The 27,753-nt window shown below is 36.9% G+C and overlaps 4 protein-coding genes across 6 annotated transcripts; all 4 read left to right on the forward strand.

Moving 5' to 3' along the window:
• Window positions 1-632: 632 nt before the first annotated feature.
• Window positions 633-3,383, forward strand: nutf2l (nuclear transport factor 2, like). 2 transcript variants are annotated; one of them, XM_043217233.1, is made up of 5 exons: window positions 633-744; window positions 913-1,078; window positions 1,183-1,254; window positions 1,344-1,442; window positions 2,957-3,383. In XM_043217233.1, exons 2-5 carry the CDS (start codon window positions 980-982, stop codon window positions 3,071-3,073), a joined length of 387 nt encoding a protein of 128 aa, XP_043073168.1. In that variant the 5' UTR covers window positions 633-744; window positions 913-979; the 3' UTR covers window positions 3,074-3,383. The 2 variants fall into 2 exon arrangements, with proteins under 2 accessions (XP_043073168.1, XP_043073167.1); XM_043217232.1 differs by having other exon boundaries at window positions 655-776.
• A 944-nt stretch (window positions 3,384-4,327) lies between these two features.
• adnp2b (ADNP homeobox 2b) lies at window positions 4,328-11,158 on the forward strand. Of its 2 annotated transcripts, none has more exons than XM_043218284.1 (4): window positions 4,328-5,003; window positions 7,085-7,200; window positions 7,341-7,433; window positions 7,556-11,158. In XM_043218284.1, exons 2-4 carry the CDS (start codon window positions 7,093-7,095, stop codon window positions 10,196-10,198), a joined length of 2,844 nt encoding a protein of 947 aa, XP_043074219.1. In that variant the 5' UTR covers window positions 4,328-5,003; window positions 7,085-7,092; the 3' UTR covers window positions 10,199-11,158. The 2 variants fall into 2 exon arrangements, with proteins under 2 accessions (XP_043074219.1, XP_043074218.1); XM_043218283.1 differs by having other exon boundaries at window positions 7,090-7,200.
• Window positions 11,159-11,695: 537 nt separating this feature from the next.
• txnl4a (thioredoxin-like 4A) lies at window positions 11,696-14,000 on the forward strand. Its single transcript, XM_043217157.1, has 4 exons — window positions 11,696-11,854; window positions 12,075-12,251; window positions 12,407-12,510; window positions 13,591-14,000. The coding sequence occupies exons 2-4, from the start codon at window positions 12,099-12,101 to the stop codon at window positions 13,760-13,762; spliced, it is 429 nt and encodes a 142-aa protein (XP_043073092.1). The 5' UTR covers window positions 11,696-11,854; window positions 12,075-12,098; the 3' UTR covers window positions 13,763-14,000.
• Window positions 14,001-16,254: 2,254 nt separating this feature from the next.
• cndp2 (carnosine dipeptidase 2) lies at window positions 16,255-22,690 on the forward strand. Its single transcript, XM_043218370.1, has 12 exons — window positions 16,255-16,388; window positions 16,762-16,863; window positions 17,046-17,189; window positions 17,570-17,732; window positions 18,499-18,587; window positions 19,273-19,473; window positions 19,633-19,717; window positions 19,943-20,103; window positions 20,560-20,724; window positions 20,807-20,948; window positions 21,525-21,672; window positions 21,843-22,690. Exons 2-12 carry the CDS (start codon window positions 16,804-16,806, stop codon window positions 21,907-21,909), a joined length of 1,425 nt encoding a protein of 474 aa, XP_043074305.1. The 5' UTR covers window positions 16,255-16,388; window positions 16,762-16,803; the 3' UTR covers window positions 21,910-22,690.
• The last annotated feature ends 5,063 nt before the right edge of the window (window positions 22,691-27,753 follow it).

The following is a 27,753-nucleotide window of genomic DNA, read 5'->3' on the forward strand; positions in this document are numbered from 1 at the left end:
ATATAAGGCGCACATTTCACGTGATAAATATATAATACAACACTTATCAAAATTGCATATTATATTGCTCTGAAAATAAAATGTATAAATGTACATTAAAATTATAGAGGATAAAAATGAAATACTCTATGAAATCGAATGCTTGCCTGTGTAGCTGTGCTCGTGCGAAAGAAATAAGCAGCTTCGTGAAGAAAAGAATGAAGGGATTAAATTGTAGACATTAAATAGTGTGGGTGAAATATTGAATAGACATATGTACAATAATTAATAGAACATTTAATAATAATGATACACGCCACGTTCGAATGTTTATTTTGCATTTTTGCTCCAGTTTGGTTTGAAAAGAAAATGGTCTAATGAAGTCTGACGCCAGACCATTTAATTTAATACGTAAATCTATTTGCTTTTTTATGTCTATAACATCATTAATTTTATATTACTATGAAGTGAAATCAAATCGGATTTTTGGTTTTATTAATATACTTTTGTTTGCATGACTTAAAATAACGTCTCAAACTGTAAAGTGTTGTTCTTTTAATTGTGAATGAACGTTTATCTTTTATCTGTGTGTATTCATACGCATATAATTGTTATAAAAACATCGCACTCATACGGACAGAAGAAATCGTCCGGTTTCTGAATCCAGTTCGCCTACTCTCCTAAAAGCTGATCTCAGATCTGCTGGTAACCTTTTCTTCGCTGCTTCTTGTTCCGGCCAATAAGGCGCGAAGTTACTCAGCTCAGGTAGCGTTGCGATTACATCGAGGTGGTCGTTTGTGAGTTTAAAAATTATGTTTACAGTAAAAACGTTTCAAACGGGCCGTTGTTCCGAATACGTATTTAACGATATAGCCGTTCGCGTTCGTTCAACTGTGTGATCAAACAAAGTTCATTTCTAGTGTTTGTTTGCAGATTCGGCTACACGTGGAAATTTTCTCTTGTCGAACTCGCACGGGATCTTTTCGTACAGCGAGGAACAATGGCAGAAAAACCGATGTGGGAGCAAATCGGCAGCGGGTTCGTGCAACACTATTATCAGCAGTTTGATACAGACCGCGTGAAGCTCGCCGACCTGTATGTAAGTGGATTAAGTTATTGTACGGACGACTATGAGCCCCGTATTATGCGCCTCTTTATACGCCTATATATCTGATTACTGTATTACTTTTTTTTCTCCTCTAGACTGATGCTTCCTGTTTGACGTGGGAAGGAGAGGGATTTCAAGGGAAGAACGCAATCATGACCAAATTAAGTGTAAGTTGGCTTATTTTACGCTTGTCATCGCTGTCATATACACACTGTCTTCCTGATTCCGTTCTAACAGAATGTGCCTTTTTTTGCAGAGCCTTCCTTTTCAGACCATTCAGCACATCATCACCGCTCAGGACCATCACCCCACTCCAGACAGCTGTGTCATGAGCATGGTCATGGGCCAGCTTAAAGTAAGACTGCATTTACTAAAACAGTTCTGTTTCGTTAGACAGCTGTCAAAACGTAGGTTTAGTTGATCTTTATTGGTCGTTTATATTTAAAAGAAGTATATCTGTGCTTCGTGTTGCGTGTCTTTAAGGAATAGTTTTAGCAAAAATGAAAACGTTCTCACCCTCAGGCCGTATAAAAACGTAAATAAGTTGATTTTTTCATTAAAACTTGGGGAAATTTAACCTGACGCCACCTGCTCACCAGTGGATTCTGTGCAGTGAATGGGTGCCGTCAGAATGGAAGTCCAAACAGCTGATAAAAACATCACAATAATCCACAAGATCCCAGTCCATCGATTTAATGTCTTAATGTCTGTAGAAACAAATCCATTATTAAGACGCATAATGCTGAAAATAGTCCTCTATCCACAATATTATTTAAATTATGTAGAGATCAAGCACTGATCTGGAACAGGTCTAAACAAATATGTTAGTAGGTTTTGATGTGAAAGGACAACAGGGGACACACAAAGAGGAAAGTTATTATTGATTATGGACTGGTATTTTTGCCGTTTTGGTATTTATTGTCAGCTTTGGACTCTCATTCTGACACCACCCATTCATTGCTGTAGATCCATTGGTGAGCAAGTGAAGTAATGTTACATTTCTGCCCATATGTTCTGATGAATAAACAACATCATGACATCTTTGATGGCCAAGGGAGAGAGCATTTTCAGCAAATTAAGTTTTGTGTGTTCCTTTTAAAGGGTTACTCCACCCCACAATGAAAATGTTGTCATTAATGACTTACTCTCATGTCTTCGGAACACAATTTAAGATGAAAAGTGAGAGGTTTGTGACCGTCTCATTGACTGCCAAACAATTGTCAAGTTTTAGAGAAGTATAAAAGACGTGGTCTGAAGGCTCCGTCTGCAATCAGTGCTTCAACCGTAATATTATAAAGCTATGAGAATACTTTTTGCAAAAATAACAGCTTTATTTAATCAGCATGTAACATCACCGTAGAGCCGTTTTAGACAGCATTCTGTGAATGCACACAACGTATTCTGTGTTAGATGCAAAGGAAAGAGAAGTATTGCATGCTACATGTATTTACGCTTTGATTTATACAAACAGCGTATCTTTTCTTTGCGTCTAACTCAAAACAGAGTGCGTAATGTGTGTTCATAATTCATAAGATGCTGTTCAAAATGTTGCTATGGTGATGTTATGCTTTTTTATTTCTGTACAAAAAAGTATTCGCGTAGCTTTATACAGTTTAACCACTGATGGCAGACGGAGTATTCAGATGACGTCTTTCACACTTTTCTGGACCCTGACAGCAGCAATTGTATAGCAGTCAATGGCCCCCCGGTTTTCATCCAAAGCATCTTAAGTTGTGTTCCGAAGACAAACAAAGCTTTTACGGATTAAAACGACACGGGGTAATTGAATAATGATGACGAATTTTTTTGTTTGGGGTGGAACTGTAAAACATTGAAAACATTTAATATTGTTTTTGTATATTTTTACAGGCTGATCAGGACCAAGTTATGGGCTTTCAGCAGGTATTCTTGCTGAAGAATGTAGATAACAAATGGGTCTGCACCAACGACATGTTCCGATTAGCTCTTCATAACTTTGGAGCATAGTATGTATAGTATTTACAGTCCATGCAACTTTTGTATCTGGAGTATGGTTTCCCATTTCAAACTCCAAACTGATTTCGTCCTATTTTGCCGAGGATCTTGAAGGTTCAGGATCATCTCCAGATAAGAAAAAGACATGTTAAAAACAACTGATTATAATAATCATAATTTGTGTGTTGTGGCATGCACTGTTTGAAAATAACTTGAGTTTGATAATAAATCTCATGTTAGTACAATCCATTTTTGATTTCCTACGCTTCATTGTTTGGATTTATGACCATCTAAATAATAAAATTTTTACATTTGTGAAATATTTAAGACTCAAAAGTATGAGTACTATTCAAAAATGGCATGGTGGAACGAAAAACATTAGCGTCAGATGCTGAAATTGGTTTTGAAAAGGCGTGACTGCATAAGTTCATGCAAAAAAAAAAAATTTCCACTCGCGGACAAAAACAGTTACAGTATAGTCAAGAGAAGTGGTTTATCGTCATTTCGGTATTATCTGCCAGAGGAATAAACAAAATACAGTCCGTGAAAACTTTACATACAGCAACAATTTGACCAACAATTTCAAATAAAGACAAATACGTACAATATAAACTACAAGTGTCTTTACACCTAGCTGCTGTGTATGTCACCTCATAGGCACCCATAGAGGGCGTTTGCATTTTGGCATTTAGTATTTGTCAAATGAACTGTATTTTGATATGCAATTACCAACTACTGCTTGTATTTTATTTATGGACTAGCCTGTATGTTGCAGTGGAAGAATGGCATTTGAATTTGCTTAATATTTTAATGGAAAATTTGCTTCTATAATTTAATCTACAATGAAAAATTAGTTCGTTAGTTAATTTTCTAAAACAAAAATTTTTAATTTATATCGCGTCTAATGTAAAATCGCACAACTGAATAGGCTAGCACCGTTGTAGATTTCCTCAGAAAGACAGTTTATAGAAAAACTATTTACGAACAAATTTAATAGAAAGGTCCAACATCGGTAAGAAACGCACAACGCATATTACGATGATTGCAATCATCACTTGAAACGATTTCGGCTTATTGAATAAAAAGTCCCATGACTGCTGAAATTTGCATTATTTAGAAACATATTTACATTGGATTTCTCGTAATTTTTAATAATAAAAATGTGAACAAAATTGTTGTAATTAAACATTCAATAAAACAAAAAACTGCTTCACAAGTATTGTCTAGGGTAACTTTTTGTCACAATAAAAAAATACAAGTGAATTTCCAAATAAAAAAATAATGCACGATCACTTCAAGTAGCTATAACACGTTTTTTCACATGTGTAAATTGCTTTTTACCCATTGGATGAAGACTAGTGGTGTGATATGACTTAAGCAACAAGACCCCTCCCATCTTGTGCTGTTGCTCAGCAACCGGCTGACTTCAAGGTGCCATCTAGTGGCTATGCCTATGAATTACAAGTAAGTGCGCCCCCTCGTGACCAGACCACATCTAAAAAAAATGCCTCAGTATGATGAATATTTGAAAGACTTAAACTATAACCACTACAATACTAGGTCCAACTTAAAAGTTAGGCACATCATCCCACGTGATTACCACTGAAAACCGGCAGGAGTGATATAGAAGAAAGTTTTTCCATTTCAAGCGAAGTCGAATGCGATTGGCCAGGAACGCAGTATGATAATTACACCCTGACGTCACTTCCCAGTTGTTCAATGCGCCATTTTCTCGACTCTAAACGGCAAGCACAATAAATGAGTCCTACTTGCAAATATTAATAAATACCCTATTGCTGGTTTCAATAGTTGAGAGCGCAGAGTTATTGTTTCAACATCCTACACCGCTTCCACATCTTCTCTCGTCGGTTTTGGCAAGCACGCGGATTGGTGAAAGTAGCTAAATCCCCTCCCTGAGTCGGTGTGGCGCTGAAAAAAAAAGGTAATGTCCTCACAATTAGATAGCAGTGGGCACATTAGCTTTGCGTTCAGTTGTTGCGGCTTCGGTATGATCAGGAAGTAGAACGATCATCAGCCGAGAGCTGCGAAGAGGGTGCTTTATGACATCACTGCGTTATTTAGAACCGCGCGTTCTTGGATAGAATCACTTGTTTTGCAATTCGAAATCATTCCATTCGAATCTTTATTGATGAGGGGCGCTTGGTGCGTTATATTTGGCGAGTTTAGACTTACGTTTCGTGCGTTTTGGCGGGTGTGGGTATGTTTGGTCGGCGGTCGCAGTTGATGCCTGCAGTAAATAAACAATCGCAAGGTTGAATTTGAGGTGAATTTAAGCGCTCGCTGGCTTTGGTGGCGTGCATGTGTGCAGCCGGAAAGTGTTGCATTTGTCTGATGCGGGGCTAAGATGTGACATTTTGTCTTTTGTTCACAACATCTGTCATTCTCACGCGTGCACTTTTCATGCACATACGAGCATGCCTGATTCCAACATTGGCGAATACGGAGTTGTAGAAATAACACGAGGGAGTTCTCCATGTGAGAGAGATGTATGATTTGATGTAGTACTGAATTCATCAGATTGTGGTGATATCATAATCACTGCACGTGCAACAGGCAACGATGTGAAGCACCTACGAAACATTAAGAATATGGTTCTTATATATTATAACCCCTTTCATAAAAAAATAAAATTTCATCTGAAGAAAATGAATGACTGTTTGTTTTGCACGTTTTCATGACAATACAATTTTCCTATCCATCCCCCACCCCTGCCAATTTTGGATAAATTGTTTGAATAATTAATCGAAATTTTACAACTATCCAGGGACAGAAATTAATCAGGTGAAAAGTGACAGGCTTCCTTTTGATATTTAATTCGGGATAAAACAAAAACAAAATCCATATTCTCGGTTGTTCTGAGTGAGAATAAAGAAAGAATACATAGAAATGATAGGAAATTTCTCTCTCTCTCTCACTCACACATGTACATGAGAGGGAGAACATGTGAAACTGTCATAGAAATGTCAATAAAAATGATAATGGTTATCTTTGTGCTCAGATGTGACAAACATATTTTCATAATTCAAACTGACAGAATTATTGTTATTACCACAACTAGATATTTGGAGTGTGATTTTCATATAATTCATTAACACTAGTATGTTAACAAAACATAATAAACAAAAAAAAAAAAACTCTGGAAACCTTTAAAAGAACATGTGCATGTATATAATTGAATGCAGTCATAAAAAAAATGTGATGTAACAGATTAGTGACTGCTTTGTCTTGAGTATATAAAGAAATATTTGCAATTATTTCTTGGACTGTTGTTTTGTATTACTCTTAAGGGTTTATGCAAGAGTCTATCCTGATATTTCTCATTTTAATTCACTTAGGATTTAATGGTGTTTTGTATTTTGTTTACAGGTGCTCTTTTAAATTTAATTAAAATTTGAATTAAATGATCAGACTGTTATTTTAAATTGAATGTATTTCGTTCCATTGCTCGGACACTGTATTCAGTATACAGTACATCTATTGGTTTCTATGGTAACGGTGTGGGTGTCAATACTCAAAGAGTTCCTACAAAACCTGAAAGTGGAAAGCTGCAGGAATTTTTTATGGGCCCTAGGGACATGTCCTTACCAATATCCAGAGACTACATATTTGTCTCTAGCAATAATTTTATTCAAACAGTTAAAACATTTATGCAATAACCCCTATTGGTTGGTGTCCTTTGGTTTTTATAGATGAAGTCCTGGTTGAAATGCTTCTCCAAAAGCGTTTTGTTCATATTCAATTTTGTTTTTGGTGTTTACAATCATTGAATCATTGAATTGGTGATGGCAAGCAGTTTTTTTTTTTCCTCTTATTTTTAAGTCTGTGTATCTACAATCAAATGTTAAAGTGTTTTGTGACATGCATTTAAATACACCAATGAACATTTTTGCTACTCTTGCATAATTGTTATATATATAATTTCAAGGCTGGTAAATAAATCAAAGTAAAAATGACAAAATAATGATATCATCCAAATTGAAACCAAAGTGATTTTCTTTCAAGTATAGGACATGTACCAGTTTCCAGTCAGAGGGTTGGAGAAAATCCGCAGAACAAGACGAAAAGTGAAAAACATTCTTGGAGAATTTGGACTTGAAGAATGTCTTAATTTAGGCCAGGTATGTGGGGTTTTTTTTATCATGTACACCTAAAAATAAAATAGACTACAGGTGAATCATGTCAATTTTTATTAAAATAGTAATTTAATTTAAATTTCTTAACATTTGAAATATTATTTCCTTTTTTTTTTGTATATCAGGAACTTCAGGAATTTTACCCAGGAGATAATGTTTTTGATGCCACAGACTGGCCCAGTTTATCTGATGGATTTGAAGGACGGTGGAGAAAGAAGGTGAACTTTGGTTAATTAGTTTACTTGAGTAAATTAGTTTTGCTTTACGGAGCAAAAGCTGTTTACATAATGAGTATTTCTGAATATTGAGTTGCAACTAACCAAGCGTTTTCAATCCTTAGTGGGAATATCGGACACGAGGGTTGTGCTGCACCTTATGCGAGTTCTCTACAAGATCCTGGCATGCCTACAAAACCCATGTTCAGCGCTACCATGATGAAGAAGAGCGTATGTGCAAGCTTTCAGCATGTACTTCCTGCCCATTCATAGCCCATCCCAGAGTGGTCTCCAGACACCTCAGATTGTTCCATGTTGAGGATACAAAGTTGGAACCTCCGACTGTCCCGCAGCTCCCTCCAAGGGCTGTGAATGGCACCACATTTCAGTGCCGAAGATGCCATATACAAGATACTCTTTTGTACAGTGTGAAAAAGCATGTTCTTCTTTATCATTACACTTCCACTTTGAATAAATATGCTGGGCAGAGATCGGAGCGGGAACTTATGGCACTAGGAGACAGGTCTCAGAAATTCTACTGCAAAAAGTGTTATGTATCAGCTGAGACATCCGAACACTTGCTGTATCATCTTCTAACCTCAGAAAAGCACAAGGAACTGGATGTTCATATCAGAGCTCTAATTTTTGAAACAGAAAGTACAAAACAGTACCCTGCTCTAGCACCAAAAACACAAAGCACTCCTGCAGTCTTGATGATGAAAGATCAGCCTGCGGTGACCTCTACACTGGCTACTGGTGGAAATAAAGGACCGGAAAATGGTGGTTCTGCATTTATTGCTGCCCCTGGAAGCAGCCAAGCATTTCTTCCAACTCAAGCTTCTGCTCTGGTTCAGCTTGCAAGCGCTGAAGCTAAGGGTTTACTGAGGCCTGGAGTCCCACTGGCTTTTCAGAACACTCAAATTGCCAGAACTGCCGTGCCTCCTGCTCCTAGCATCATTTCTCCCAACCAGGTGTCTGTCAGAGTAGGTCTACCTAGTCAGTCACAACTGCAGCCCGTTCCTCGCCAAATTGTCTTACCACCAGGTGTTCGCCTTAACGTACCTGCTGTTAGGCCACCGCCACCTCAGTCCCTTGCTGCTAATCCAAGAATGCCCGTAAATCAACCCGCTTCTGGAGGCACCATGATAACCTCTCAATCACTTCTGAGCCATTTGGTCCCCACTGGCAACAAAGTCGATGGCTTGCCCACCTACACTCTTGCACCTTTGCAGGTCCTATCGGTCCAAGGCAATAACTCCCAAGGAGTCAGCAAACCACCCATGCCGCCATCCCAGAACAACCTACCTGTTCAGCAAAACAAACCAAACACTGCTTTGCCAGCCCCCAAGCAAACCAAGAAGTGGATCACATGTCCAATTTGTAATGAACTCTTTCCATCTGATATCTACGAGTCCCATCCAGAGGTTCACAAAGAGGCAGCTAAAATGCCCAAGGTTGGTCTAGCTGCTCGTGCTCCATTTTTGAAGAAGATGCCAGACAAGACTGTGAAATGCCTGACATGCAAGATCTTAATTTCAGAAAAGGGAGTTTTTGAACATCTGCTTCATGGCATGAACTGCTTGTTCTGTTCGGGGCTCTTCTACTCCATCAAGCAGCTTGTCGACCATATCCAGATGGAACATAATGTGAACCGAAAGAGCAACTGTGACTTCATGAGGCGTGAATATCGACTCTATACTGATGATTCAGGGAATCTGCTTTTCCCTTACTTCGACATCAGGACCACGGCTCCTAAACTAATTATGGGTGAGAAGGAGCTCAATCTTGCATTGGTCACAAGCTCTCTCGATCTGATCTTTGTGAAGATGTTGCCCAACAATCCTCTGGGTATTGGCAAGCTGTCCACATCTTGCAATATGCCCACACCCAATCCTGACAGCACAGAGTGCCCCTTCTGCTCGGAGAAACTTTTGAACAAGGAATGCTATCAAATGCACCTAAAAGAGAAGCATTTCATTGTGCCCACTCTGCACGCTATACTTAAAACTCCATCGTATCGATGCCTCTACTGTGGTGGTGTGTACACTGGGAAAACCACCACCAAGGCCATCATTGTACACTTGGCTAAATGCCGCAGTGCACCGAAAAGTTTCAAGGATAATGACAAACTGAATTTAGGATTAGCTGTTACTCCCAGAGTTAACCGAGCAGTTGTATCATACCCTGCTCACCCAAAACAAATCACTGGTCCAACTCCGACTCCAGTTCAAGCCTCTGTTCCTGCCACACAGCTACCAGAAACGGAAGCAGAGATGCAGAGCAAGTTGCGCCTAGAAATAGCCTTCAAGGAAGCTATGGAGGCGAATAGGAAAGAGCGAGAGGAACGGTTGGCAAGAAAGAGGAAACTCGAGCGAGACAGGTTGGCTGGTGTCTCTGTCCCGACGCCTGAAGTAGTAATCGATCCTTCTGTGCAATTAGCATTGGATCCTACCGGAATGGAGCTGTCCACCTTTGAAGAACGTCGTGAGTTTGTCAATAAGTACTTTAATACGCAGCCTTACCCCCTCAAGAAGGAGATCCTTGCCCTGAGTAGCCGCTTGCTGCTTAACAAAACTGACGTTGCTTGCCAGATTGGCTCAAAGCGTACCAGATGTATGAAAAACATTCAGAAAACTAAGGCTGCGGTACTTTTAGGCTTCAATATGGCAGAGCTGATGAAATTAAAGCATAATCTCTCAATCCCAGAGATTGAGCCAGAGAAATTGCCCACCGTGATAGACACAGAAAAGGAGGACCTCCATGAGTAGCTCCACATAGTAATAGACTAGGAGGACTTGAACACAAATTGTACTGAGCGCCTAAACCGTTACATGTTTCTTGAGACAAAATATGTTCCATTCTCACCGAAACTAGTGTTAAACTATTAACCAAGTAGAACTTGAGATATTGAAACAAGCGAAAATGTTTGATTCTTGGCTGCTGTTCATAAATGTTTGAATACTTATGTTTTGTTTCATATTAACCATTTTAAAGCATACATCCACCTTTTCAATGAGGCACCACTTCTTCATGCAAGGTTCATGTCAAATTAGATGTTTGTAGCCCATTCATAGTTCCAGGGTTGGAAATGTTTGTGAATATATACTTTTCATATTTGCCAAATGTCATGAACTATTTTTTGTGACATTCTTTATATATTTGTTGAAATGTAAGTTTATGAAGTTTCCATTTTGTTTCAGACCATGTATATTTGTGTTAATTCCATTTAAATGTTAAATTTCTATTTTGCTTGCCTTATACTTTTATAAATATGGTATATTCAAATTATTGTTTTGATCAGATTTTTTGCCAAAAAAAGTTCTCTTGTAATATGAATGAATGCAGCTTATCGAGGTGACATCCTCTCGGCTGGTACTTGCTAGAGTGTGGAGCTTTGCAGAGGAATTTGATTTGGTGGCAGTTCATTTCAGTTGTATAATGATTGTAAGCATCAGGATATCTTGTAGACTCTTGAGTTCCTGTTTTATTTTCCCCTGTTCAGTATTCAGTATAGTGAACAATATCTAAGCTTACAAAATGAAAGTTGTGTAAATAAATTAGAGCATATATATACATACATACAAGTGCACTTCTTTCAATTGTATGTGCATGTGTAGTAATGGCCATTTTTGACCTTCAAACTTGTCATTATCATCAACAAAATGTATTTATTAACCAGTATTCAGTTTATTTAAAATAGTATTTATATACAGTACACAATTGTGGAAAATAAATAAATCTTATTTTATTTATTGATTTTATTTTAATACATTTATTGGTATAGGTTGTTTACTTGTCCAGAATTATTGTTATTTTGTGATTTTAGGCTAAAATGTATATAACTGTATACACAGATATACACACATGATGTCAATGTCTGGTCTGATATTTTAATATATATTTTCCTGAATACATTAACGTGCCTTAAATTAATGGCCAAAATTAAGTTTTTGGTTTTTAATTACCTAATTATTTTCTCAGGTTAATGTTAAATTGCTTTTAAAAGAATTAAATGTTACATTAATTTGTAAAAGGTTTCATAAACTTGCTTAAACTTAATTCTCTCAATTAAAATGAGTTCACAATGGCTGAGTGCATGGTCGTTATAATAAAATAGCGAAGTATTTAACCATATTACTTCGCTATGCATACTTATGATTATGGGCAAATAATAAGTGACGCTGATACATCTAATTCCTTAATGACTCTCGGAATACATTCTAATAATTTAAACACTGAATTTAAATATTTGACTTCGGAGCGAATCAGCTTTCTCCAATCCAGCAGAGGGCGATAATGATTCCTAAACTCAACGTTCACTAGCAGCCGTCGTTGCAGTACTAAAACAGCAAACTGTTATACATCTAATAATCTCGGCACACACTCGATATCTACAGTTATACTAGGTTAATTTAAAGTGTGAGGTAAGGGCTGCATTTACATTTAAAGTTTTCGACTGTTTCGGTGCTCCAATATTTCACTAAAGAAACCTGGCATTATTTAGTAGAATTGAGAGCTAATTGCTAACGAGAAAACAGCGTGTGAAGTGTAAACAATCAGTATCTCGTCCTATTTCAGTAGGTTTGAACGGTTTATTAGCCCGATGCGTGCAAGCGAGTTTGACAACATGTCTTTTTTCTTTAGAAGTGTGTTTGGATATCCATCAAAATGTCGTACATGCTACCTCACCTTCACAATGGCTGGCAAGTGGACCAGGCTATTTTATCAGAGGAAGACCGTGTGATTGTTATAAGATTTGGCCACGATTGGGACCCCACGTGTATGAAGATGGATGAAGTATTGTACAGCATCGCCGAAAAGGTATCACGGTGTCCTAACGTTCAACCTCCGAGCTGAACGTCAACTAGTATTTGGTGCATGAGCGTGTTTTGTTGATCTGTCATTACGCCAACGTTTTGGAGATAATTATTTAATTTGTTTATATTGTATGCGCCTAATATCACGTGTTCCTTCAGGTGAAGAATTTTGCAGTCATTTACCTTGTGGATATCACAGAAGTGCCAGATTTCAACAAGATGTACGAGTTGTATGACCCTTGCACAGTCATGTTCTTTTTCAGGTAAGGCTACACGCAGTGTAATAACTACACATAGTTCATCCATTGAATTTAGACCGTGTGATCTTGCGTTTGAGGAATGTGCCACTGTTTTTGAAAATGGTCTCGTTTTCCAACTCCCTTAGAGTTAAACGGTTGAATTGTACAGTTTTTGAATCCATTCAGCCGATCTCCAGGTTTAGCTGCAACTTAGCATAGATAATTGAGTCTGATTAGCACATGTTCCTTTAAAAGGGCAGAGGAAAAAAAAAAAAAAACATAGCTGGTTAGGTATGTTTTAAAGCTTGGATGCTGGTTTGAGGTAGTTTATGCTGGTCCTTTGCTGGTCTTAAGTTGGTCGGACCAGCACATGTCCAGTTTAAACCAGCGTTCCAGCTTCAAAACATACCTAAACGGCATATGCTGATTTTTATTTTTTTTTCAGGGAACCAAAACATGACAATTCTCCAAACATTTTCTCTCCGTCATCCTGTCTCGGATTGACTGATTGGAAGACGCAGACTTTTAAGAACAATAATCCATGCATTATTATATATTTACATCTACACATAACGTGTTTGTTTAGGAATAATAAATAACCATTGTTTCTGTTTCTGGATACAAGTTAAGCTGTGATGTTAGCATTTGTTGTAAATTGCCATAAAATATATATTTACCTCTTAATGACTTTCTGTAGTTAGGTAGTCCTTGACTAGTATCTTTGCTTTTTTGGTGTGTAACAATGTATTGAAATTTGATGAACAAATGCTGCATGTTATTTTGCGCATACAAGGTTAGTGATGGTCACATCAGTTTTACGGCAAGTCTTTTGTAACGGTTCCGCACTTTTAATATAATTATTTTCTGTTGTATCAGACACTGCCACAGCTGCTGTCAGTAAAGGTTGCCAAATGCACAATACTAATTATTATAAGTATCGTATGTGGAACCTTCTTGTCTTCTTGCCTTATAGAACAGAGTTGTCTCCACCTAGTGGTTGAACTCTGATTTACCATAAGTAAACATTTTTATTTTATAGCGGTAATAGTTTAACGGTGCATATTTATGATGATACATATTAATGCATTTGCTTGTCTGTCTCAGGAACAAGCACATCATGATTGATCTTGGCACTGGTAACAATAACAAGATAAACTGGACCATGGAAGACAAGCAGGAGATGATAGACATTATTGAGACCGTCTACAGAGGGGCGAGAAAAGGACGAGGTCTCGTAGTGTCCCCTAAAGATTACTCAACCAAATACAGATACTGATCTCTGTGCTTATATAGTCTTTGCTGTGTTATTTTTTTCTCATCAACATTTGGACAAGATCTGAACATTCAGCAATATGGTCACTTGGACTTTTAAATGGCCTTGTTTCGAATTTTCAACTTTATATTTAAATGTGTTTACACCGTTGCAGTTATGGTCAACCGTTTTTTATAAATTTGTCCTTTAAAAAATGTCACTGTATAATAAATGGGTGAATAAATGTTGATTTTTGTGTTTCTGTTATTTGTATTTCTAAATTGTAATTTACCATGGCAGCATTAATTATTAGGGCTATCCATATAACGTTTGTCAGAATGAAATATATGTTCAGTTAAAAAGCTGAAGGACATGCTCCGGAGACAATATTTATATATCTTTTACATGCACACACATATTGTTGACTGACATTATTTGTATTATATACACATGAAGAGTTTATTTGCAAAAATTGCTTTGTAAGATTAAAAAAGATTTTATTATTAGAATGATTTTTAAAAAAACAGCTTTAAACATGCTGTGGTGTGTCTGAATTTTAGACAAGTGCTTTTTGCTAATGATTGAATGCAATATTTTGTCAAGCTTTATTAAATAAACTTCACCACTAATGTAGTGTTATGTGGCTACCATGCCTACAGTAAAAATGAAACGCTGTATATGCTCAAAGTAGAGTTTATTAAGAATAGAGCTATATGGCTGAGCTAGGTTATATTATTCCTAGTACTAATAAAAAAGTATTTAAACATTTATTCTCTCAAGGTCTACCTCTGATCCACACCAGTTCTTTGGACAGTTAAAACAGTCTGTTTATCTAAATTAAGCGCTCTGCAGTTGAAATAGGACCTTCTTTAATATTCAGTTAAGTTTTATATATTAATATATAATATATTACTTTGTATAAAGCACTGATTCTTGTTTTTCTAGGAGAGCACTTTCCAGCTGGGTTACCTTGATATGGCTGGAAAAGCACAGGCAGTCACAATGTCATGTATACAACACAAGTACATTATAAAATGGTTGTTAGAAGACAAATACAATCCATCTGATCCCATTACTTCGGTTCCCTTTAAGCCCACAACACTCCCAGGAAATACTTGTAGTGACAGTGATGATAGTGATCTTGCCAGTTCCTTACCTGTAGTGACAACAGCTAAGATGATTCCTTTGTCTACATTTGAAAACAAGCGTACTTGTGGCAGCAGAAGGCATTTTCACTTTTGAAAAGAATACCGAAAAACTCCTTTATTTACCCCCACAGCTACCGGATTGGAACCATCTACAGCTGCAACAACTGCTGAAGCACTATTTCTCCTGATTTATCAGAAATTACAGACAGGTCTATGTCCACCTCCAGCAGAAATTGGCAATACTTTACCAAACACTTTGATGGTCTAAACAACAAATGCCGAAAGACTTTAAGCTGCTTCTTCAGCACTCCTTCCATTGACAGAACATCAACTTCAGAGAGCACAGCAGAGGTTGTACTGTGGAAATCCACACATGTGTTGGCAACTACTGTGGCACCAACATGATCTGTTTTCTTCCCCATCAGCAACATATGGAAAGAGAATAACATTTGGAAAAGTATCGGATACAACAACACCTGCAAAAACTATTGCTGAAGCCCCAATATCGGTCATCTCTTGAACACAGCCACTTCAACTGAAGGAATGGCATCAGGAACTGCTTTGGAAATGTCCACACCTGACTCGACAGTTTCACCACACTCCGCTGAAACTACGTCCTTCTCCACAACACCAATGACTTGTACATTCACTATATGGACAAAAGTATTGGGACACCTCCTTCTGTAGAAACAGAAAAAGGCGCTTCCAAAACTGTGACAACAAAGATGGAAATGTAATTCATGTATTGAAAAATAGATTTACATCTTTGTTGCAACAGTTTTGGAATGCACCCATATGTACAAGTCAGTGGTGTTTTGCTCAAGGAGTGTATTTAAAGTCACACCGGAAGCGTTCAGATGGGATTAAGAGTTGGTTTTAGCTGCTGAAGTGCCATCTTCTCCTGAGATATCAGCAACTCCAAATCTCTGTCTATGTCCACAACACCTGTTTAGTTGTCCATTAAAAAAGCGGAAATGACCACTATACACTATATAATACTATTATTTTAAATATGATCACTTAAATGTATTAATTATTATTAGTCGTGTATGACCTGGATGTAATGAATTAGTTTTTTTAAATGGATGGATGAATATTCGCGTAACTCTAAAAAATGATCAAGTTTTCTAGATAATCTATTAATTTATCTGTCTACTAAATATATGTCTAGAAAATATAATAATTGCTTAACCGCTATTATTGAAAACGTAAATACTCGTAAAACGTATTGTGAAATTATGTTTTATAACTGGGTTTCAATTATTATTGTCTAATGCATACATTTGAAGTGATTCCTCAACGTGAAAATAGTTTTCTCAGTTGTAGCTACAGTACTCGTCGGAACCTCTTCTTTACTCAGACCTTTATTTTGAAAGCCATTCGTCTTGTCTGAGCTCACGGGATGCTGCTGATGGCGCTCTTCACACACGACCCACTGTTCTAAAGAGATACAGAGCAGTTCGATTTTAGTTAACTTCAAGACGCTTAACAGTTTTTGTTCAGTAAGTATGCAGTCGTTAGCCATTGCAAGCTGTATTGAATGAATTTCGGTAAACGTCTTATGAGGCTATTTAGGAGTTTTATTAGTAATCGAATTAAATATATATTTTTTATTAATCATCAATATTAGGAATATTATAATAAAGTTAAAACGATGGTTGACATTGTCAAAAGACGTTTGTGTGCATCATATTTTCAAACAACAGATGATGTTACACTGTATCCTGTTATATAGCTGTATAGCGCAACGTCTCTGAGCTCTTCTACACTGATAGGGGGAATATGATTTTGTCAGCAGTTACATAGTTGGGAGGAGTTTCTTTCCACTCTGGAAGACCAAAACTTTTATAACACGTCAATTGTCCTTTCTTTTAGGTCGGTACTTCTGTCACTGAGTGATTGGATCACTGTGCAGCAATGTCTCACCTTACAACTCTCTTCAAGTACGTCGATGAACACCAGGACGAGTACGTTGAGGTACTGAGATTTTTCTTACATTTATACAATCGCCAAATATGTATACTTCAAGCCAAGGCAGCTGAAATGCCCTGTTTTGTTTATTTCTATACTTGCAAGCGAGTTATTTAAAACGTCTGATGATTTTGTCACTTGACGTGAATATATTTTCTAATGGAAATGCGAACACCTTGCATTTGAAGCGCCTGGCACAATGGGTTGCTGTGCAGAGCGTGTCTGCCTGGCCAGAGAAGCGAGGAGAAATCAAGAAGATGATGGAGATGGCAGCCAAAGACATTGAGAGACTGGGGGGAACTGTGGAGATGGTTGACATCGGCATGCAGAAGGTGTTTCATTTTTCTTCGTAAATCACGTTTATTATGAGTTCAAATTTTTATTCTCGTATCTGTCTTTGGAATTTTTAGTGATAACAGCCTTTAGCGTAAAGGCTGCTTCCTGCTTTGGTCATTTTTGTGGTTGACCATGTGACTGCATGTGTCACATGCCATACAAGTTTGCAGTCGGATGTGCTAAACTAAGAATCGGGTGAAAGGAGAGTGAAAGTGAAAGGATATATGCCTAAATCAGTGGTTCCACCCAATATTTCGATGTTGCAACATCGAAAAAGATGGTTTCTGTTTCTTGTGATAATGCTTGAGATACAAGGCTGACACTCAGACATAATTTTATATTTCTCATGCGTTCCCTTTTTCTTATTTTAATTTAGTTGCCAAGTGGTGAACAGATCCCTCTTCCTCCAATAATTCTGGGTAGACTTGGCTCAGACCCTGGCAAGAAGACTGTGTGCATTTACGGGCACTTGGATGTGCAGCCAGCCAACATCGAGGATGGCTGGGACTCACCGCCCTTCACTCTGGTGGAAAAAGACGGTATGAGTGTGCTTGCACAAGTCATTGTTTTTTAAAGGTGTACAGTAGCATTCTCTTGGGATTGAGGAGACTGATGCTGGCATCAATTTATTAATGAAGCCTGTTAAGACCAAATGAGGTTTTACAATTGATTTGCTTTTTGTGCAATACTCTGCAAGCAGCGCTCCCTCAAGGTAATATTTCACATTTGATTTGGCTAAAATTAGTCACCACTAGCATTTTTGAAATTGTTTTTTTTGGCCCTGCTTGCATGTGGCTGTTGAAACAAAAAAAGGAAGAAATCTCACCGACTCAGCATGTTACATTTGTATCCCTCCAGCCCAAAGAGATTTCAAGACAAATCCTATTGTCTCTTTTTGCTGACATAGATCTGACGCTTGAGAGTAGCCTTGTGACCTATCAGCTGATTCCCATAGGGTTTTTTTTTTCAAACTGGGACAAATGGTTATTTTTTAAAACAAAATTTAATACTAATTTTTTATTTGCATATCATTTTTTTTATTTTATAAAGCATATTAAGATCTGTTCCAATTTTAAGATTTCCTAAGAGTCTTTTTTGTGTTTTAATGCACTAGTAATCTATTACAACTGGCATACAGTTATAGTTTTTGTTAAATTAACACCAAGGCCGTGTCTGTTCTATGCACTTTGCCATCTACTGTAAAGTGCTTGCTGAACTGAGATTGTAGAGCGAAATGCTTTATTATCATTCCAGTTTATGAGGGTTTATTTGACTGTGGCTCATGCTTCATTTAATTGTCTTTAGGTAAGATGTACGGACGTGGATCTACGGATGATAAAGGCCCCGTGTTAGCCTGGTTTAACATCATTGAGGCCTATCAGAAGATTGGACAGGTGCAAACACAGTATTTTCTTTCCAGTGATACCGTCTGCTTACTTATTAAGCCTGTAACTCCAGTGCAAAGTCCTCATGTATTTCGAACCGTATAACCATATCGGTGGATTAAGCTGCTAGATGCATTGCCTACTTTGTTTAATCTGGTTAAAGTAACTTTTTAAATTTAATCAATACAGATTATAAATGACAAATTGCTGTTGAACGTGCACCTAGTGTGACTGAAACTGTGAGGGAGACCTGAGCCCAACATTGCATATAATTTAGTTAAATCAGTTTGCGATGCATACAGTGGTTCCCTTATCCGGTGATTACCTCAGTTTCTCAATCATTATCACCTGAGTGAACTGTCACTGCTTTTAAAGCTCCTCTTTTACACAGAGCAGAACCGTCTAAAGGTTGTTTTGTGATCTTTGATCGTTTAAAAAGTCTTGTGTCAAGATGATTTAATTAAAAATGTTATATTTAATTGACTGTAAATTCAATTGTAAGATTATGCAGCGCTTCTATACATGACAAACGCTAAAATCATACTTATTCTTTATGACAAGTTTTAGAATAATGAAATGTTTCCAAAGAAATACACATTTTGACAATTCATAGGAACTATACTGTAAATTTATGCTGGCTGAAAAACGCATTTGAAATTTTTTTCACTATAAAATGAAATGTACTCGATCACAGGAACTGCCCATCAATGTAAAGTTCTGCTTTGAGGGAATGGAGGAGTCTGGATCAGAAGGATTGGACGAGCTGGTTTTCTCTCGCAAAGACTCTTTCTTTAAGGATGTGGACTATGTCTGCATTTCTGATAACTACTGGCTGGGGAAAACCAAGCCCTGCATTACCTATGGCCTGAGAGGAATCTGCTACTTCTTTGTAGAGGTAGGAGATATTTTGTTACTTTAATGTCAAAAGAAGTTTTAGATTTGTAGCAGCGGTATTTAAAGTTCAAATTCATGTCCGTATATGCACAAAACAAAATGCATACAGTAGTTGTAAAAACAAAAGAATTCAAGAGACAAGTTTTTTGTATGTTTTCAGGTGGAATGCTGTGATAAAGATCTTCACTCTGGCGTGTTTGGAGGATCCGTTCATGAAGCCATGACTGACCTCATAGCGCTCATGGGTAAGATTGATGTCTACATGTTCTTTAGGTAGAAAGAGGGTCAGTAGGTTGGTCATAAAAATGTGTGACAGGGATTTCATTGGTTGTGTTTGATTACTCTGGGATATCTTGTCTTTGTCGACCTTTCTGCATTACCCGTCACTTTAGACCTGTTTTAGCTCAGAAAACACTGTTTATATATAATTGTAACTTTATTTGTGATCTGAAAGTGTTCTGTATTTTTAGGCTCTTTGGTGAATAACAAGGGAAAAATTGTAGTACCAGGGATGTACGACCATGTGGCTAAACTGACCGATGAAGAGAAGAAACTCTACGAAAAGATTGAGTTTGACATGGAAGAATACGCCAAAGATGTTGGGACGGGCAAACTGCTGCATGACACAAAAGTAAATCACATGTTTTTTTTATCTTCACATTTTCAGGTCTATATTTTTTTATTATTGATAAAATTTTAATTTAATTATTAACTTAAAATAATAAAATTCTTACTTAAACAGATTAGCATTTAAAATCGTTCCGCTTAAATTGAGCTACATGAAATAAAATAACTAAAACGTAATAAACTAAAAACTATATAGACATGTAAAAATGAAAAACACACAACAAAATTACTTCAATTTCAACAATGAAAAAACAAACAAATCTAATTTAAAATAATAAAATATATGATAGTATATAAATGATAAATGACTCAAATAGGGGTGTTAATTGATTGAAGTGAATTTATTATTATAAATTTATTTATTATAAACTATTGTGATTTAATCATGTTGTCAACATTTATATGAATTAATGTTTCATGTTCTTTGAATTGTCAAATAATATATTGGTTTATTGTGCAGGAGCAAATTCTGATGCATCGTTGGAGATACCCGTCCCTTTCCTTGCATGGCATAGAGGGAGCTTTCTCTGAAGGTGGAGCCAAAACTGTCATTCCCCGCAAGGTCATTGGCAAGTTCTCTATCCGCCTGGTCCCTGATATGGACCCCAAAGTGGTGGAGAAACAGGTTTGAAGTTATTTTCTCATCTACAGACATGACTGTTGTGCTGCAGACGCGCTTGTGCTAACATGTGCGGCTTGTCTTCTAGGTAGTTACCCACGTGGAGAAAAAGTTTGCAGAACTGCAAACTCCCAACAAATTGAAAGTGTACATGGGACATGGAGCCAAGGCCTGGGTGTCTGACTTTAACCATCCTCACTACATGGCTGGCAGAAAGGCCATGAAGACTGGTAAGACACAACATATGGTATGACTATAAACAAGATTGCTGATGGAATTCCGGTCTGCATAGAGATCGATAGAAGTTAACTTGTGACAAATTCTTAATAGAATTACTAGTGAAGACAAAAAAAAGTTCAATTACTGCATCTAAAACAGTTCTCTTCATACATTCATATACATTTTAAATACATTTTTTTAGATTGATTTCAATAAAGGCCATATTTAATTACTGATGCATTATATTTATATAATGTTAAAACGAATGTATCAGTTTTTATTTTATTTTATCATTGCTGAAATATCTATAATAATGCTTTTAATACTCTTTTCCCGCAGCATCAATACACTGATACCAGCTGTCCTTTCTCGCACTCTCTTCTTTCTGACAGAGTTCATGTTCACCGCAGTGTAATGACTAACCTATATAAACACGTCGTTCAACAAAAAACACATTTAACACATCTTACAGTTTTTGCCTTGAGTCTGTCTTTTCGAAGCAACAGTGAGACGTTTTTCTTTATAATTCCTTCCAAACACGGTTTATTCGCGGCTGAATGTAACTCCGTGTCTTTCCCTCATGTTAGTATTTGGTGTGGAGCCTGACCTGACCCGTGAGGGAGGAAGTATCCCAGTGACTCTAACCTTCCAAGAAGCAACTGGTCAGAATGTCATGCTGCTGCCTGTCGGTTCTTCTGACGACGGAGCTCACTCACAAAACGAGAAACTCAACAGGTAATGTTTTTGCATAGCTGCGTCTCGTTATTTAGGTGCGGCTGTGAATACATATGATAAGAGGTAATCGGAGACCTTCTTATTTGATAGATGATATGCTCTTGGGCTGTTTGATAATGATAATCTTTTACATTTCTTTCCGATATCTTTCCCCTTTTTTGCCTTGACAGATCCAACTATATTCAGGGCACCAAGATGTTGGGAGCTTACTTCTATGAAGTATCCCAGCTTAGCTAACTGGAACGTCTGATTCAACGTGACTAGGCTGGTGTATTTTTAATTGTCTGAAGATGTGAATGAAATGCATGGGTAAGGGTACGGTCTCAAAAAGAATGCTTCATTGTGCAAGTTTTTTTTTCTGCCAAGGATGGCATACATTGAGGAAATGGTGGCGAATGGTGATAGTATAATAGTCTAAGCCAAATGACCTGATGACAATCTGACTGTTTCGTGCAGCATCACGTGTGACATGTGAAAACAACTTAATCGCTCTTTGCTGACATTTTGCTGCTAGACTTTTCAGTATATAGTCATTTTCAGGGCATGAGATTTTTCACCCAACTCTCTTTTTTTTTTTTTTTTTTCTCCAGTTCTCTCTCTATAATTATCCATCAAGCAAGTGTTTTGAAAGGACTGGTGACGCATACAATTTAGAGCAAATAAGAACACATTGTTTCAGTCTCTCTCGCTCTCTCTCTCTCTCTCTCTCTCTCTCTATATCTATATCTATATCTATCTATATATATATATATATATATATATATATATATATATATATATATATATATATATATATATATATATATATATATATATATATATATATATTAATCCTGTTGCTGTAGCAGTTGTCTTACTCCCAGTGTCTTAATGGTCGATTTCAGACAGAGTTAAAGCAGAGGAATTATTTTGGGGTGAAATGTCCCTTTAATATGAAATATAACAAACTGTTATCTGATGTAATCTGTTTACATATGACAAATGCACTCCAATAATAAAATGCAAACTTCAAAATTCAGGCTTGATTTTATCTGTTTTTACTGACATTCACTAAATGTAGACAATAAATATTATATGACTTATTACAGTTAAGAAATAAAAAATCATACAGTTTCTGAAAGAAACAATTAATCAAATAGAATTGGTTGGAAATAATACTGGTCAGTGAGCATTCTTATTATTTTTATTATTATTATATTTTTAAAATCCCTCAAATGGTGATTGTTTATTCCTAATTCCATCCTGAAAATTATTTTGCACTTTTGACTGTTTCACTTTTTAATGATTTGAAAATATGTGTCAAAGAGCATTTTGTTTTAGTAGAAACAAAAAAATCCAACCTTCTGTACTAACAAAAGTATATATAGTCAGTGTCACAAATGTACACATTTGATTATCGAACAAGAAATAAGAAATATCACACACACTGCTGTCACTTTTGATCAATTTAATGCAACCTTGCTGTATTAAAATGTGGATATAATTGTGTATATATAAACTGTATACACAGTGGTAGAGACATGTATAATGGTACAAATGATTTATTTGAAATTGTACTAATATTTAACAATGTTACAGTTTTTACTGCATTTGATCGAATATTAGAAAGTAGTTGTTTTTTTTTCCTCACATGACTTTCAAATAAATTCAAAGGCATTGAAATTAAAAAATCATTCAAGATGTATGTCTGGACCAATCAAAATGATTGTAAATGCTTTTTATGCAGCTGGCCACCTCACTTGAGTTTGTGTTTCAATATATATAAACTCACACACGTATAAGAAACAAATCTAAACACTTTGTTTGATTTGACATCCTTTACTCATCCATCTATTTCACAACGGCATATTTTTAAATTGCGTGTTTATGTGCATGCTGATGTCTGATGCTCACAGGTAGACTGACAGCACACTGGTAGTTCTGCCCTCTATGAGCGGTAGGTCACATTTATCCCGTACCTCCTCCGTTATAGCCCCAGGAACGGTGCAGCCACAGCCAGGCGAGGTAGATGAATCCAAATGGACAAACTTGTCTGGTGGCGCTATTTTCTCATGACACCCAGTCTCTAAATGTGACCAGACAGCCTATCTCTGCCCTTAAGATTTTTTTTTTTCTACGTCTCTCCCTCTCTTCTGCTTGTGTTCGGAACAGTTTCAGTCCATCTGACATTTTTTTTTTTGAACACACCATGTTGAAATGCGCATCGGCTTTGTGAGAGATCTTGGCCTGTGGCAATGGCTGTCTGTAGGAAGAGTTTTAGAGAAGGAGAATTTGAATACGAGACTGTTTACCAGGCCTCGCTGTAAGGAGCAGAGCCATATTTCATCAGGTCTTACTGGTTCAAGAATGTCAGACCTCTCCTTAAACACAGGTTGTCCTGTACGTGATCTAAATTTTGTTCCTGTGATGTTTAACAAGACAAGGTTGGAATGCATTGTTGAGCTTAATAATACAGAAAACGATCAACAGTCTTTGCGAGCTTGTACCAATGCAATACTTGACCCTGTTTGTTTGCTTGTAAAATTATCGACATTTTTCTCGCCGCCATTTTGTTGACAAAAGTGAGCTAGCATAGTTGTATACAAGGTCATTGTTATTTTTACTCAGGGGCCCAGTAAATAGACTCTGTATTGTGGATTTCCATTGTGAGCGTGAATAGTTCTTTATTCAGATTTTTGCCACTAGATGGCGACAAATGTTCATGTTATTTTTAGATTTCAATGAATTCGGTTTTCAGTTTAACAACCTGGATCCATACGTGGAAGCGCGTGCATTTAATTTTTTGAGGCGCTTCTTAAACCGTATATTTAAAAAAGCGAGTCCCAGCTACTGTCAAAATACCTCTTTTTACAACCGTAAAATATCAGTAAATATGTAATTATATCCAAACAGGTAAGAAGATTTCTTACAGGGAAATGTACTATTCAGATTCGTTGGCTTTTAACAGTTGTGTAACACTTGCGTTTTAGTATAACAGTTAATGGTATTCTTACAATAAATGTAGTTGCTATAGCATTTTGAAAAACAATTTGGCTTTGAGGCTGTTCCAAACTTTTGAGTGATGATTTCTGCTGACACGTGCTTCAGGTCCGCGAAAACAATTTTGAGCTAAATCGTTCATATTTAATATGCCGTTTAAACGCAACAAATTCTGTAGAAATGCGTGTGTTTATAGTCTATTCAGAGTTTAATCGTGAATGCTTTTTAAATTACAATTTATTTGCTGAATTTGAATGTAGAAAATAGGATTCCAGTTCGAATTCGAATGAAAGGAAAAAATTGAGTATTAAAAATAAGTAAAACATAAAGAAATACGGGAAACTGTTTGTATAGATCTATCGCCAGGACTTTGAATTTTAGCTTAGTAAAAAAAAAAAAAACTAAACTCGAGGATAGATGGATAGATGTTGGAAATGCCAACCATATAAGGTTAATGCTAGTAAATTAACCTTTGTGAATTAGATGGCTAAACACTTCATATCCCAGAATGCATTACTACTGGAAACTGAATTTCTTTAAAATGCAATTTGGCGATTTCCTCTTCCTGACATTTACATTTTATTTTAGTAACTGCTTGTTATCAGTTGAAAGGCAGTCAGTTTTTCACTTATGAAATTTGCACCACCCTGGTAGAAGCAGTTGTGTAGCATGTGTATTGTTTACAATGCAAACCAATTTAATTGCGTTCTGAAGACATGAAGACACACGTTCAACCGTGTTTCTTGTCCGTCGAACATGAGATGTGCAGAACAGAAGAGACAGTAAATCAGGATCGGTCTCACCTGCAGCCAGCCTCCATAAAACTGAAGGAGGGAGTTGAGCTCCACTAGTTTTATGAGGTCTGGCTCATTACCAGATTACATTAGCTTGTCTCTCTTACACATTAATAAAAAATCTTAATTTTTAAAAGTTTTCAGCAGTGTTTGCCCTTTTCCTTTCAGCGAAGTCAAACATTTCCATCCTATAAAGACTGGTCTTGCTGCTGGAGAGAAGCCAGGGCATATGTTCGTGTTTACCTCACAGGCACCGGGTCGCACGCTCCTTTCGGGCTCGTGTCAGATTGGCACGACACATGGTAGGCACTTAAGTAAGTCGCCTCACTCTTGAGCTCCTTCTTTTCACTGTATCAAATTTATATGGACGTACCGTCCGGCTTTCGTATCTTCTTGATGTCTCTCTCTCATGTGTTGTCAGTTGCAGCACGACTCATTTCAGATATTATTCAGTTCTCTAAAGCCGTTGATCAGCATACTAAATGATGATTTCTGAACAGCCTAACACTCCCCTAACACTCTAATACAATTAGGCCAAGACAGCTCGCCTGGTTATGTTTAATGGGGATGACATCAGAGGAGATAGCAGAGAATGAATAAGTCATTCTTGGTCTCATTTCAAATGTGAAAGATTCATACCAGTAATTTAGATGACAGTATTAATTTAACATGACACTGCATTAATGGTCGATTTTAGATTCACAGAACTCGTTTAAGTGGAATGGACTTCCTTAATTTGATGAGATGTGATGGCAGCGCGATGCCACGTCTCTCTCCATCTCTCTCTCCCTGCGGCATGGCAAGCACACACACATACACAGATATACGCCAAGCTTTAGCTGGTGTCCTCAACACGCGTGCTATCTGTGAGCGCGTGTGTCTGTACGTGTTTCGAAACGAGCGCATTTTTTTGTATTGATGGTTGCTGGCTTTTGAGTGAACATTTCTATTCGGAGGTTAAGGCACTAAAACGTGATGAATTTAGATGGCGTCTGTAAGTAAAACGCACGTCTACATTGTTAAAAATTGGAAAGATGATACTTGCTTCCTAATTTGTTTAATATAAAAATAAATGCAAATATACACTTTCCTTCAGAAATCATTTTAATATTCTGATTTGGTTCTCAAAAAACGTCTTGTGATTATCATCAGTGTTGAAATCTGTGGTCCTGCTTAATGTTTATGTGGCATCGATTTCTTTAAGGATTATTTGATAAATAGGAAGTTCAAAAAAACACTATTAATTAGATTTTGTTTTGTCTTTACTGTCACATTTGATCAGTTTATTACATTGTAAAATAAAAGTATTCGTTTCTTTTTTAGTATTAATATTGACCCCAAACTTTTGATCTAAAGTGTGTGTATCATCAAACTATTCAAAAAAAAGAAATGATTTAAAATAAGATCGGCATGGATCATGACTATCAGCTTGGCGAGAATGTAACATTATTGTAACATTATTTTATATACATTTTGTTACTCTACACAATGATAAAACGATACATTTTTTGGCAAAATGTATTAAATTAATGTGGTACAAATGTCTCAGACTATCAGTAAAAAATGCTTGTACTAATTATAATTTTTTCAAATTTAAATATCCCATATTATTCAGCCTGATTTGTGCTACTTATTTATATTGTGTTTTTACCTATTTGGTTAGTTGTGTTGTGTAAAAAAAAACAACTTGGTTTAAATGTTTTTAAAAAATGTAAAGCTTTGCATGTTTCAAATTTTAAATTGAAAAAATCCCTAATTTTCACCAAAGTCTCAGACTTTTGGTTGCCACAGTCACTGTGTACACAGACAGTTGCTTTCACAAAATCCCACAGCGCCCTGTTTTTCTGCAGCGTTCCTTCTCTTATTTTAACTCGCTCCTTTGTACGTGACTGATGATTTTCAGGGATCGTCGGCTCCTGGTTGGTTGCGGAAGCCACAGGTTGATGAAAAAGTTAGGCGTGTTATTGTCTGAGCTGAGTCCCCAATGCGGCCGTGTGTCTCAAAGGCTTCTTAATGACTGGACTCTCCTGCACTCTGCCTCTCTGATGGATGGCGAGCAGGGACGGCCTCTCTTTCATCCCGACAGCCTGACTCGTCTGATTTATTAATGACAATAATTAGGAGTAAACCTCTCTGCAACCAAACCCAGAGTGATTAGCACAGTAACGATGGCGGGGAGGGGTTGTGGATATGGCGATCTGATTAATGTCGGCCATTTTGACCTTTCTGAGCCGGGCTTCTCTGCAGTCTGGGGAGAGATGAGGAGAGAGAGGGCGGCTATCTGTGGTGTCCACTCACAATTAGGTGC

This window comes from Puntigrus tetrazona, chromosome 19 (assembly GCF_018831695.1).
Source record: "Puntigrus tetrazona isolate hp1 chromosome 19, ASM1883169v1, whole genome shotgun sequence".
Classification (NCBI taxonomy): Eukaryota; Metazoa; Chordata; class Actinopteri; order Cypriniformes; family Cyprinidae; genus Puntigrus; species Puntigrus tetrazona.

Coding starts and splice junctions, on each gene's coding strand:
- cndp2 (XM_043218370.1), top strand. CDS start 16,804: ATGTCTCACCTTACAACTCTCTTCAAGTACGTCGATGAACACCAGGAC. Junction 17,733..18,498: donor CACTCTGGTGGAAAAAGACG/GTATGAGTGTGC, acceptor AATTGTCTTTAG/GTAAGATGTACGGACGTGGA. Junction 20,104..20,559: donor AACTGCTGCATGACACAAAA/GTAAATCACATG, acceptor TTTATTGTGCAG/GAGCAAATTCTGATGCATCG.
- adnp2b (XM_043218284.1), top strand. CDS start 7,093: ATGTACCAGTTTCCAGTCAGAGGGTTGGAGAAAATCCGCAGAACAAGA. Junction 7,201..7,340: donor AATGTCTTAATTTAGGCCAG/GTATGTGGGGTT, acceptor TTTGTATATCAG/GAACTTCAGGAATTTTACCC. Junction 7,434..7,555: donor AAGGACGGTGGAGAAAGAAG/GTGAACTTTGGT, acceptor TTCAATCCTTAG/TGGGAATATCGGACACGAGG.
- nutf2l (XM_043217233.1), top strand. CDS start 980: ATGGCAGAAAAACCGATGTGGGAGCAAATCGGCAGCGGGTTCGTGCAA. Junction 1,079..1,182: donor TGAAGCTCGCCGACCTGTAT/GTAAGTGGATTA, acceptor TTTCTCCTCTAG/ACTGATGCTTCCTGTTTGAC. Junction 1,443..2,956: donor TGGTCATGGGCCAGCTTAAA/GTAAGACTGCAT, acceptor ATATTTTTACAG/GCTGATCAGGACCAAGTTAT.
- txnl4a (XM_043217157.1), top strand. CDS start 12,099: ATGTCGTACATGCTACCTCACCTTCACAATGGCTGGCAAGTGGACCAG. Junction 12,252..12,406: donor TGTACAGCATCGCCGAAAAG/GTATCACGGTGT, acceptor GTGTTCCTTCAG/GTGAAGAATTTTGCAGTCAT. Junction 12,511..13,590: donor ACAGTCATGTTCTTTTTCAG/GTAAGGCTACAC, acceptor TGTCTGTCTCAG/GAACAAGCACATCATGATTG.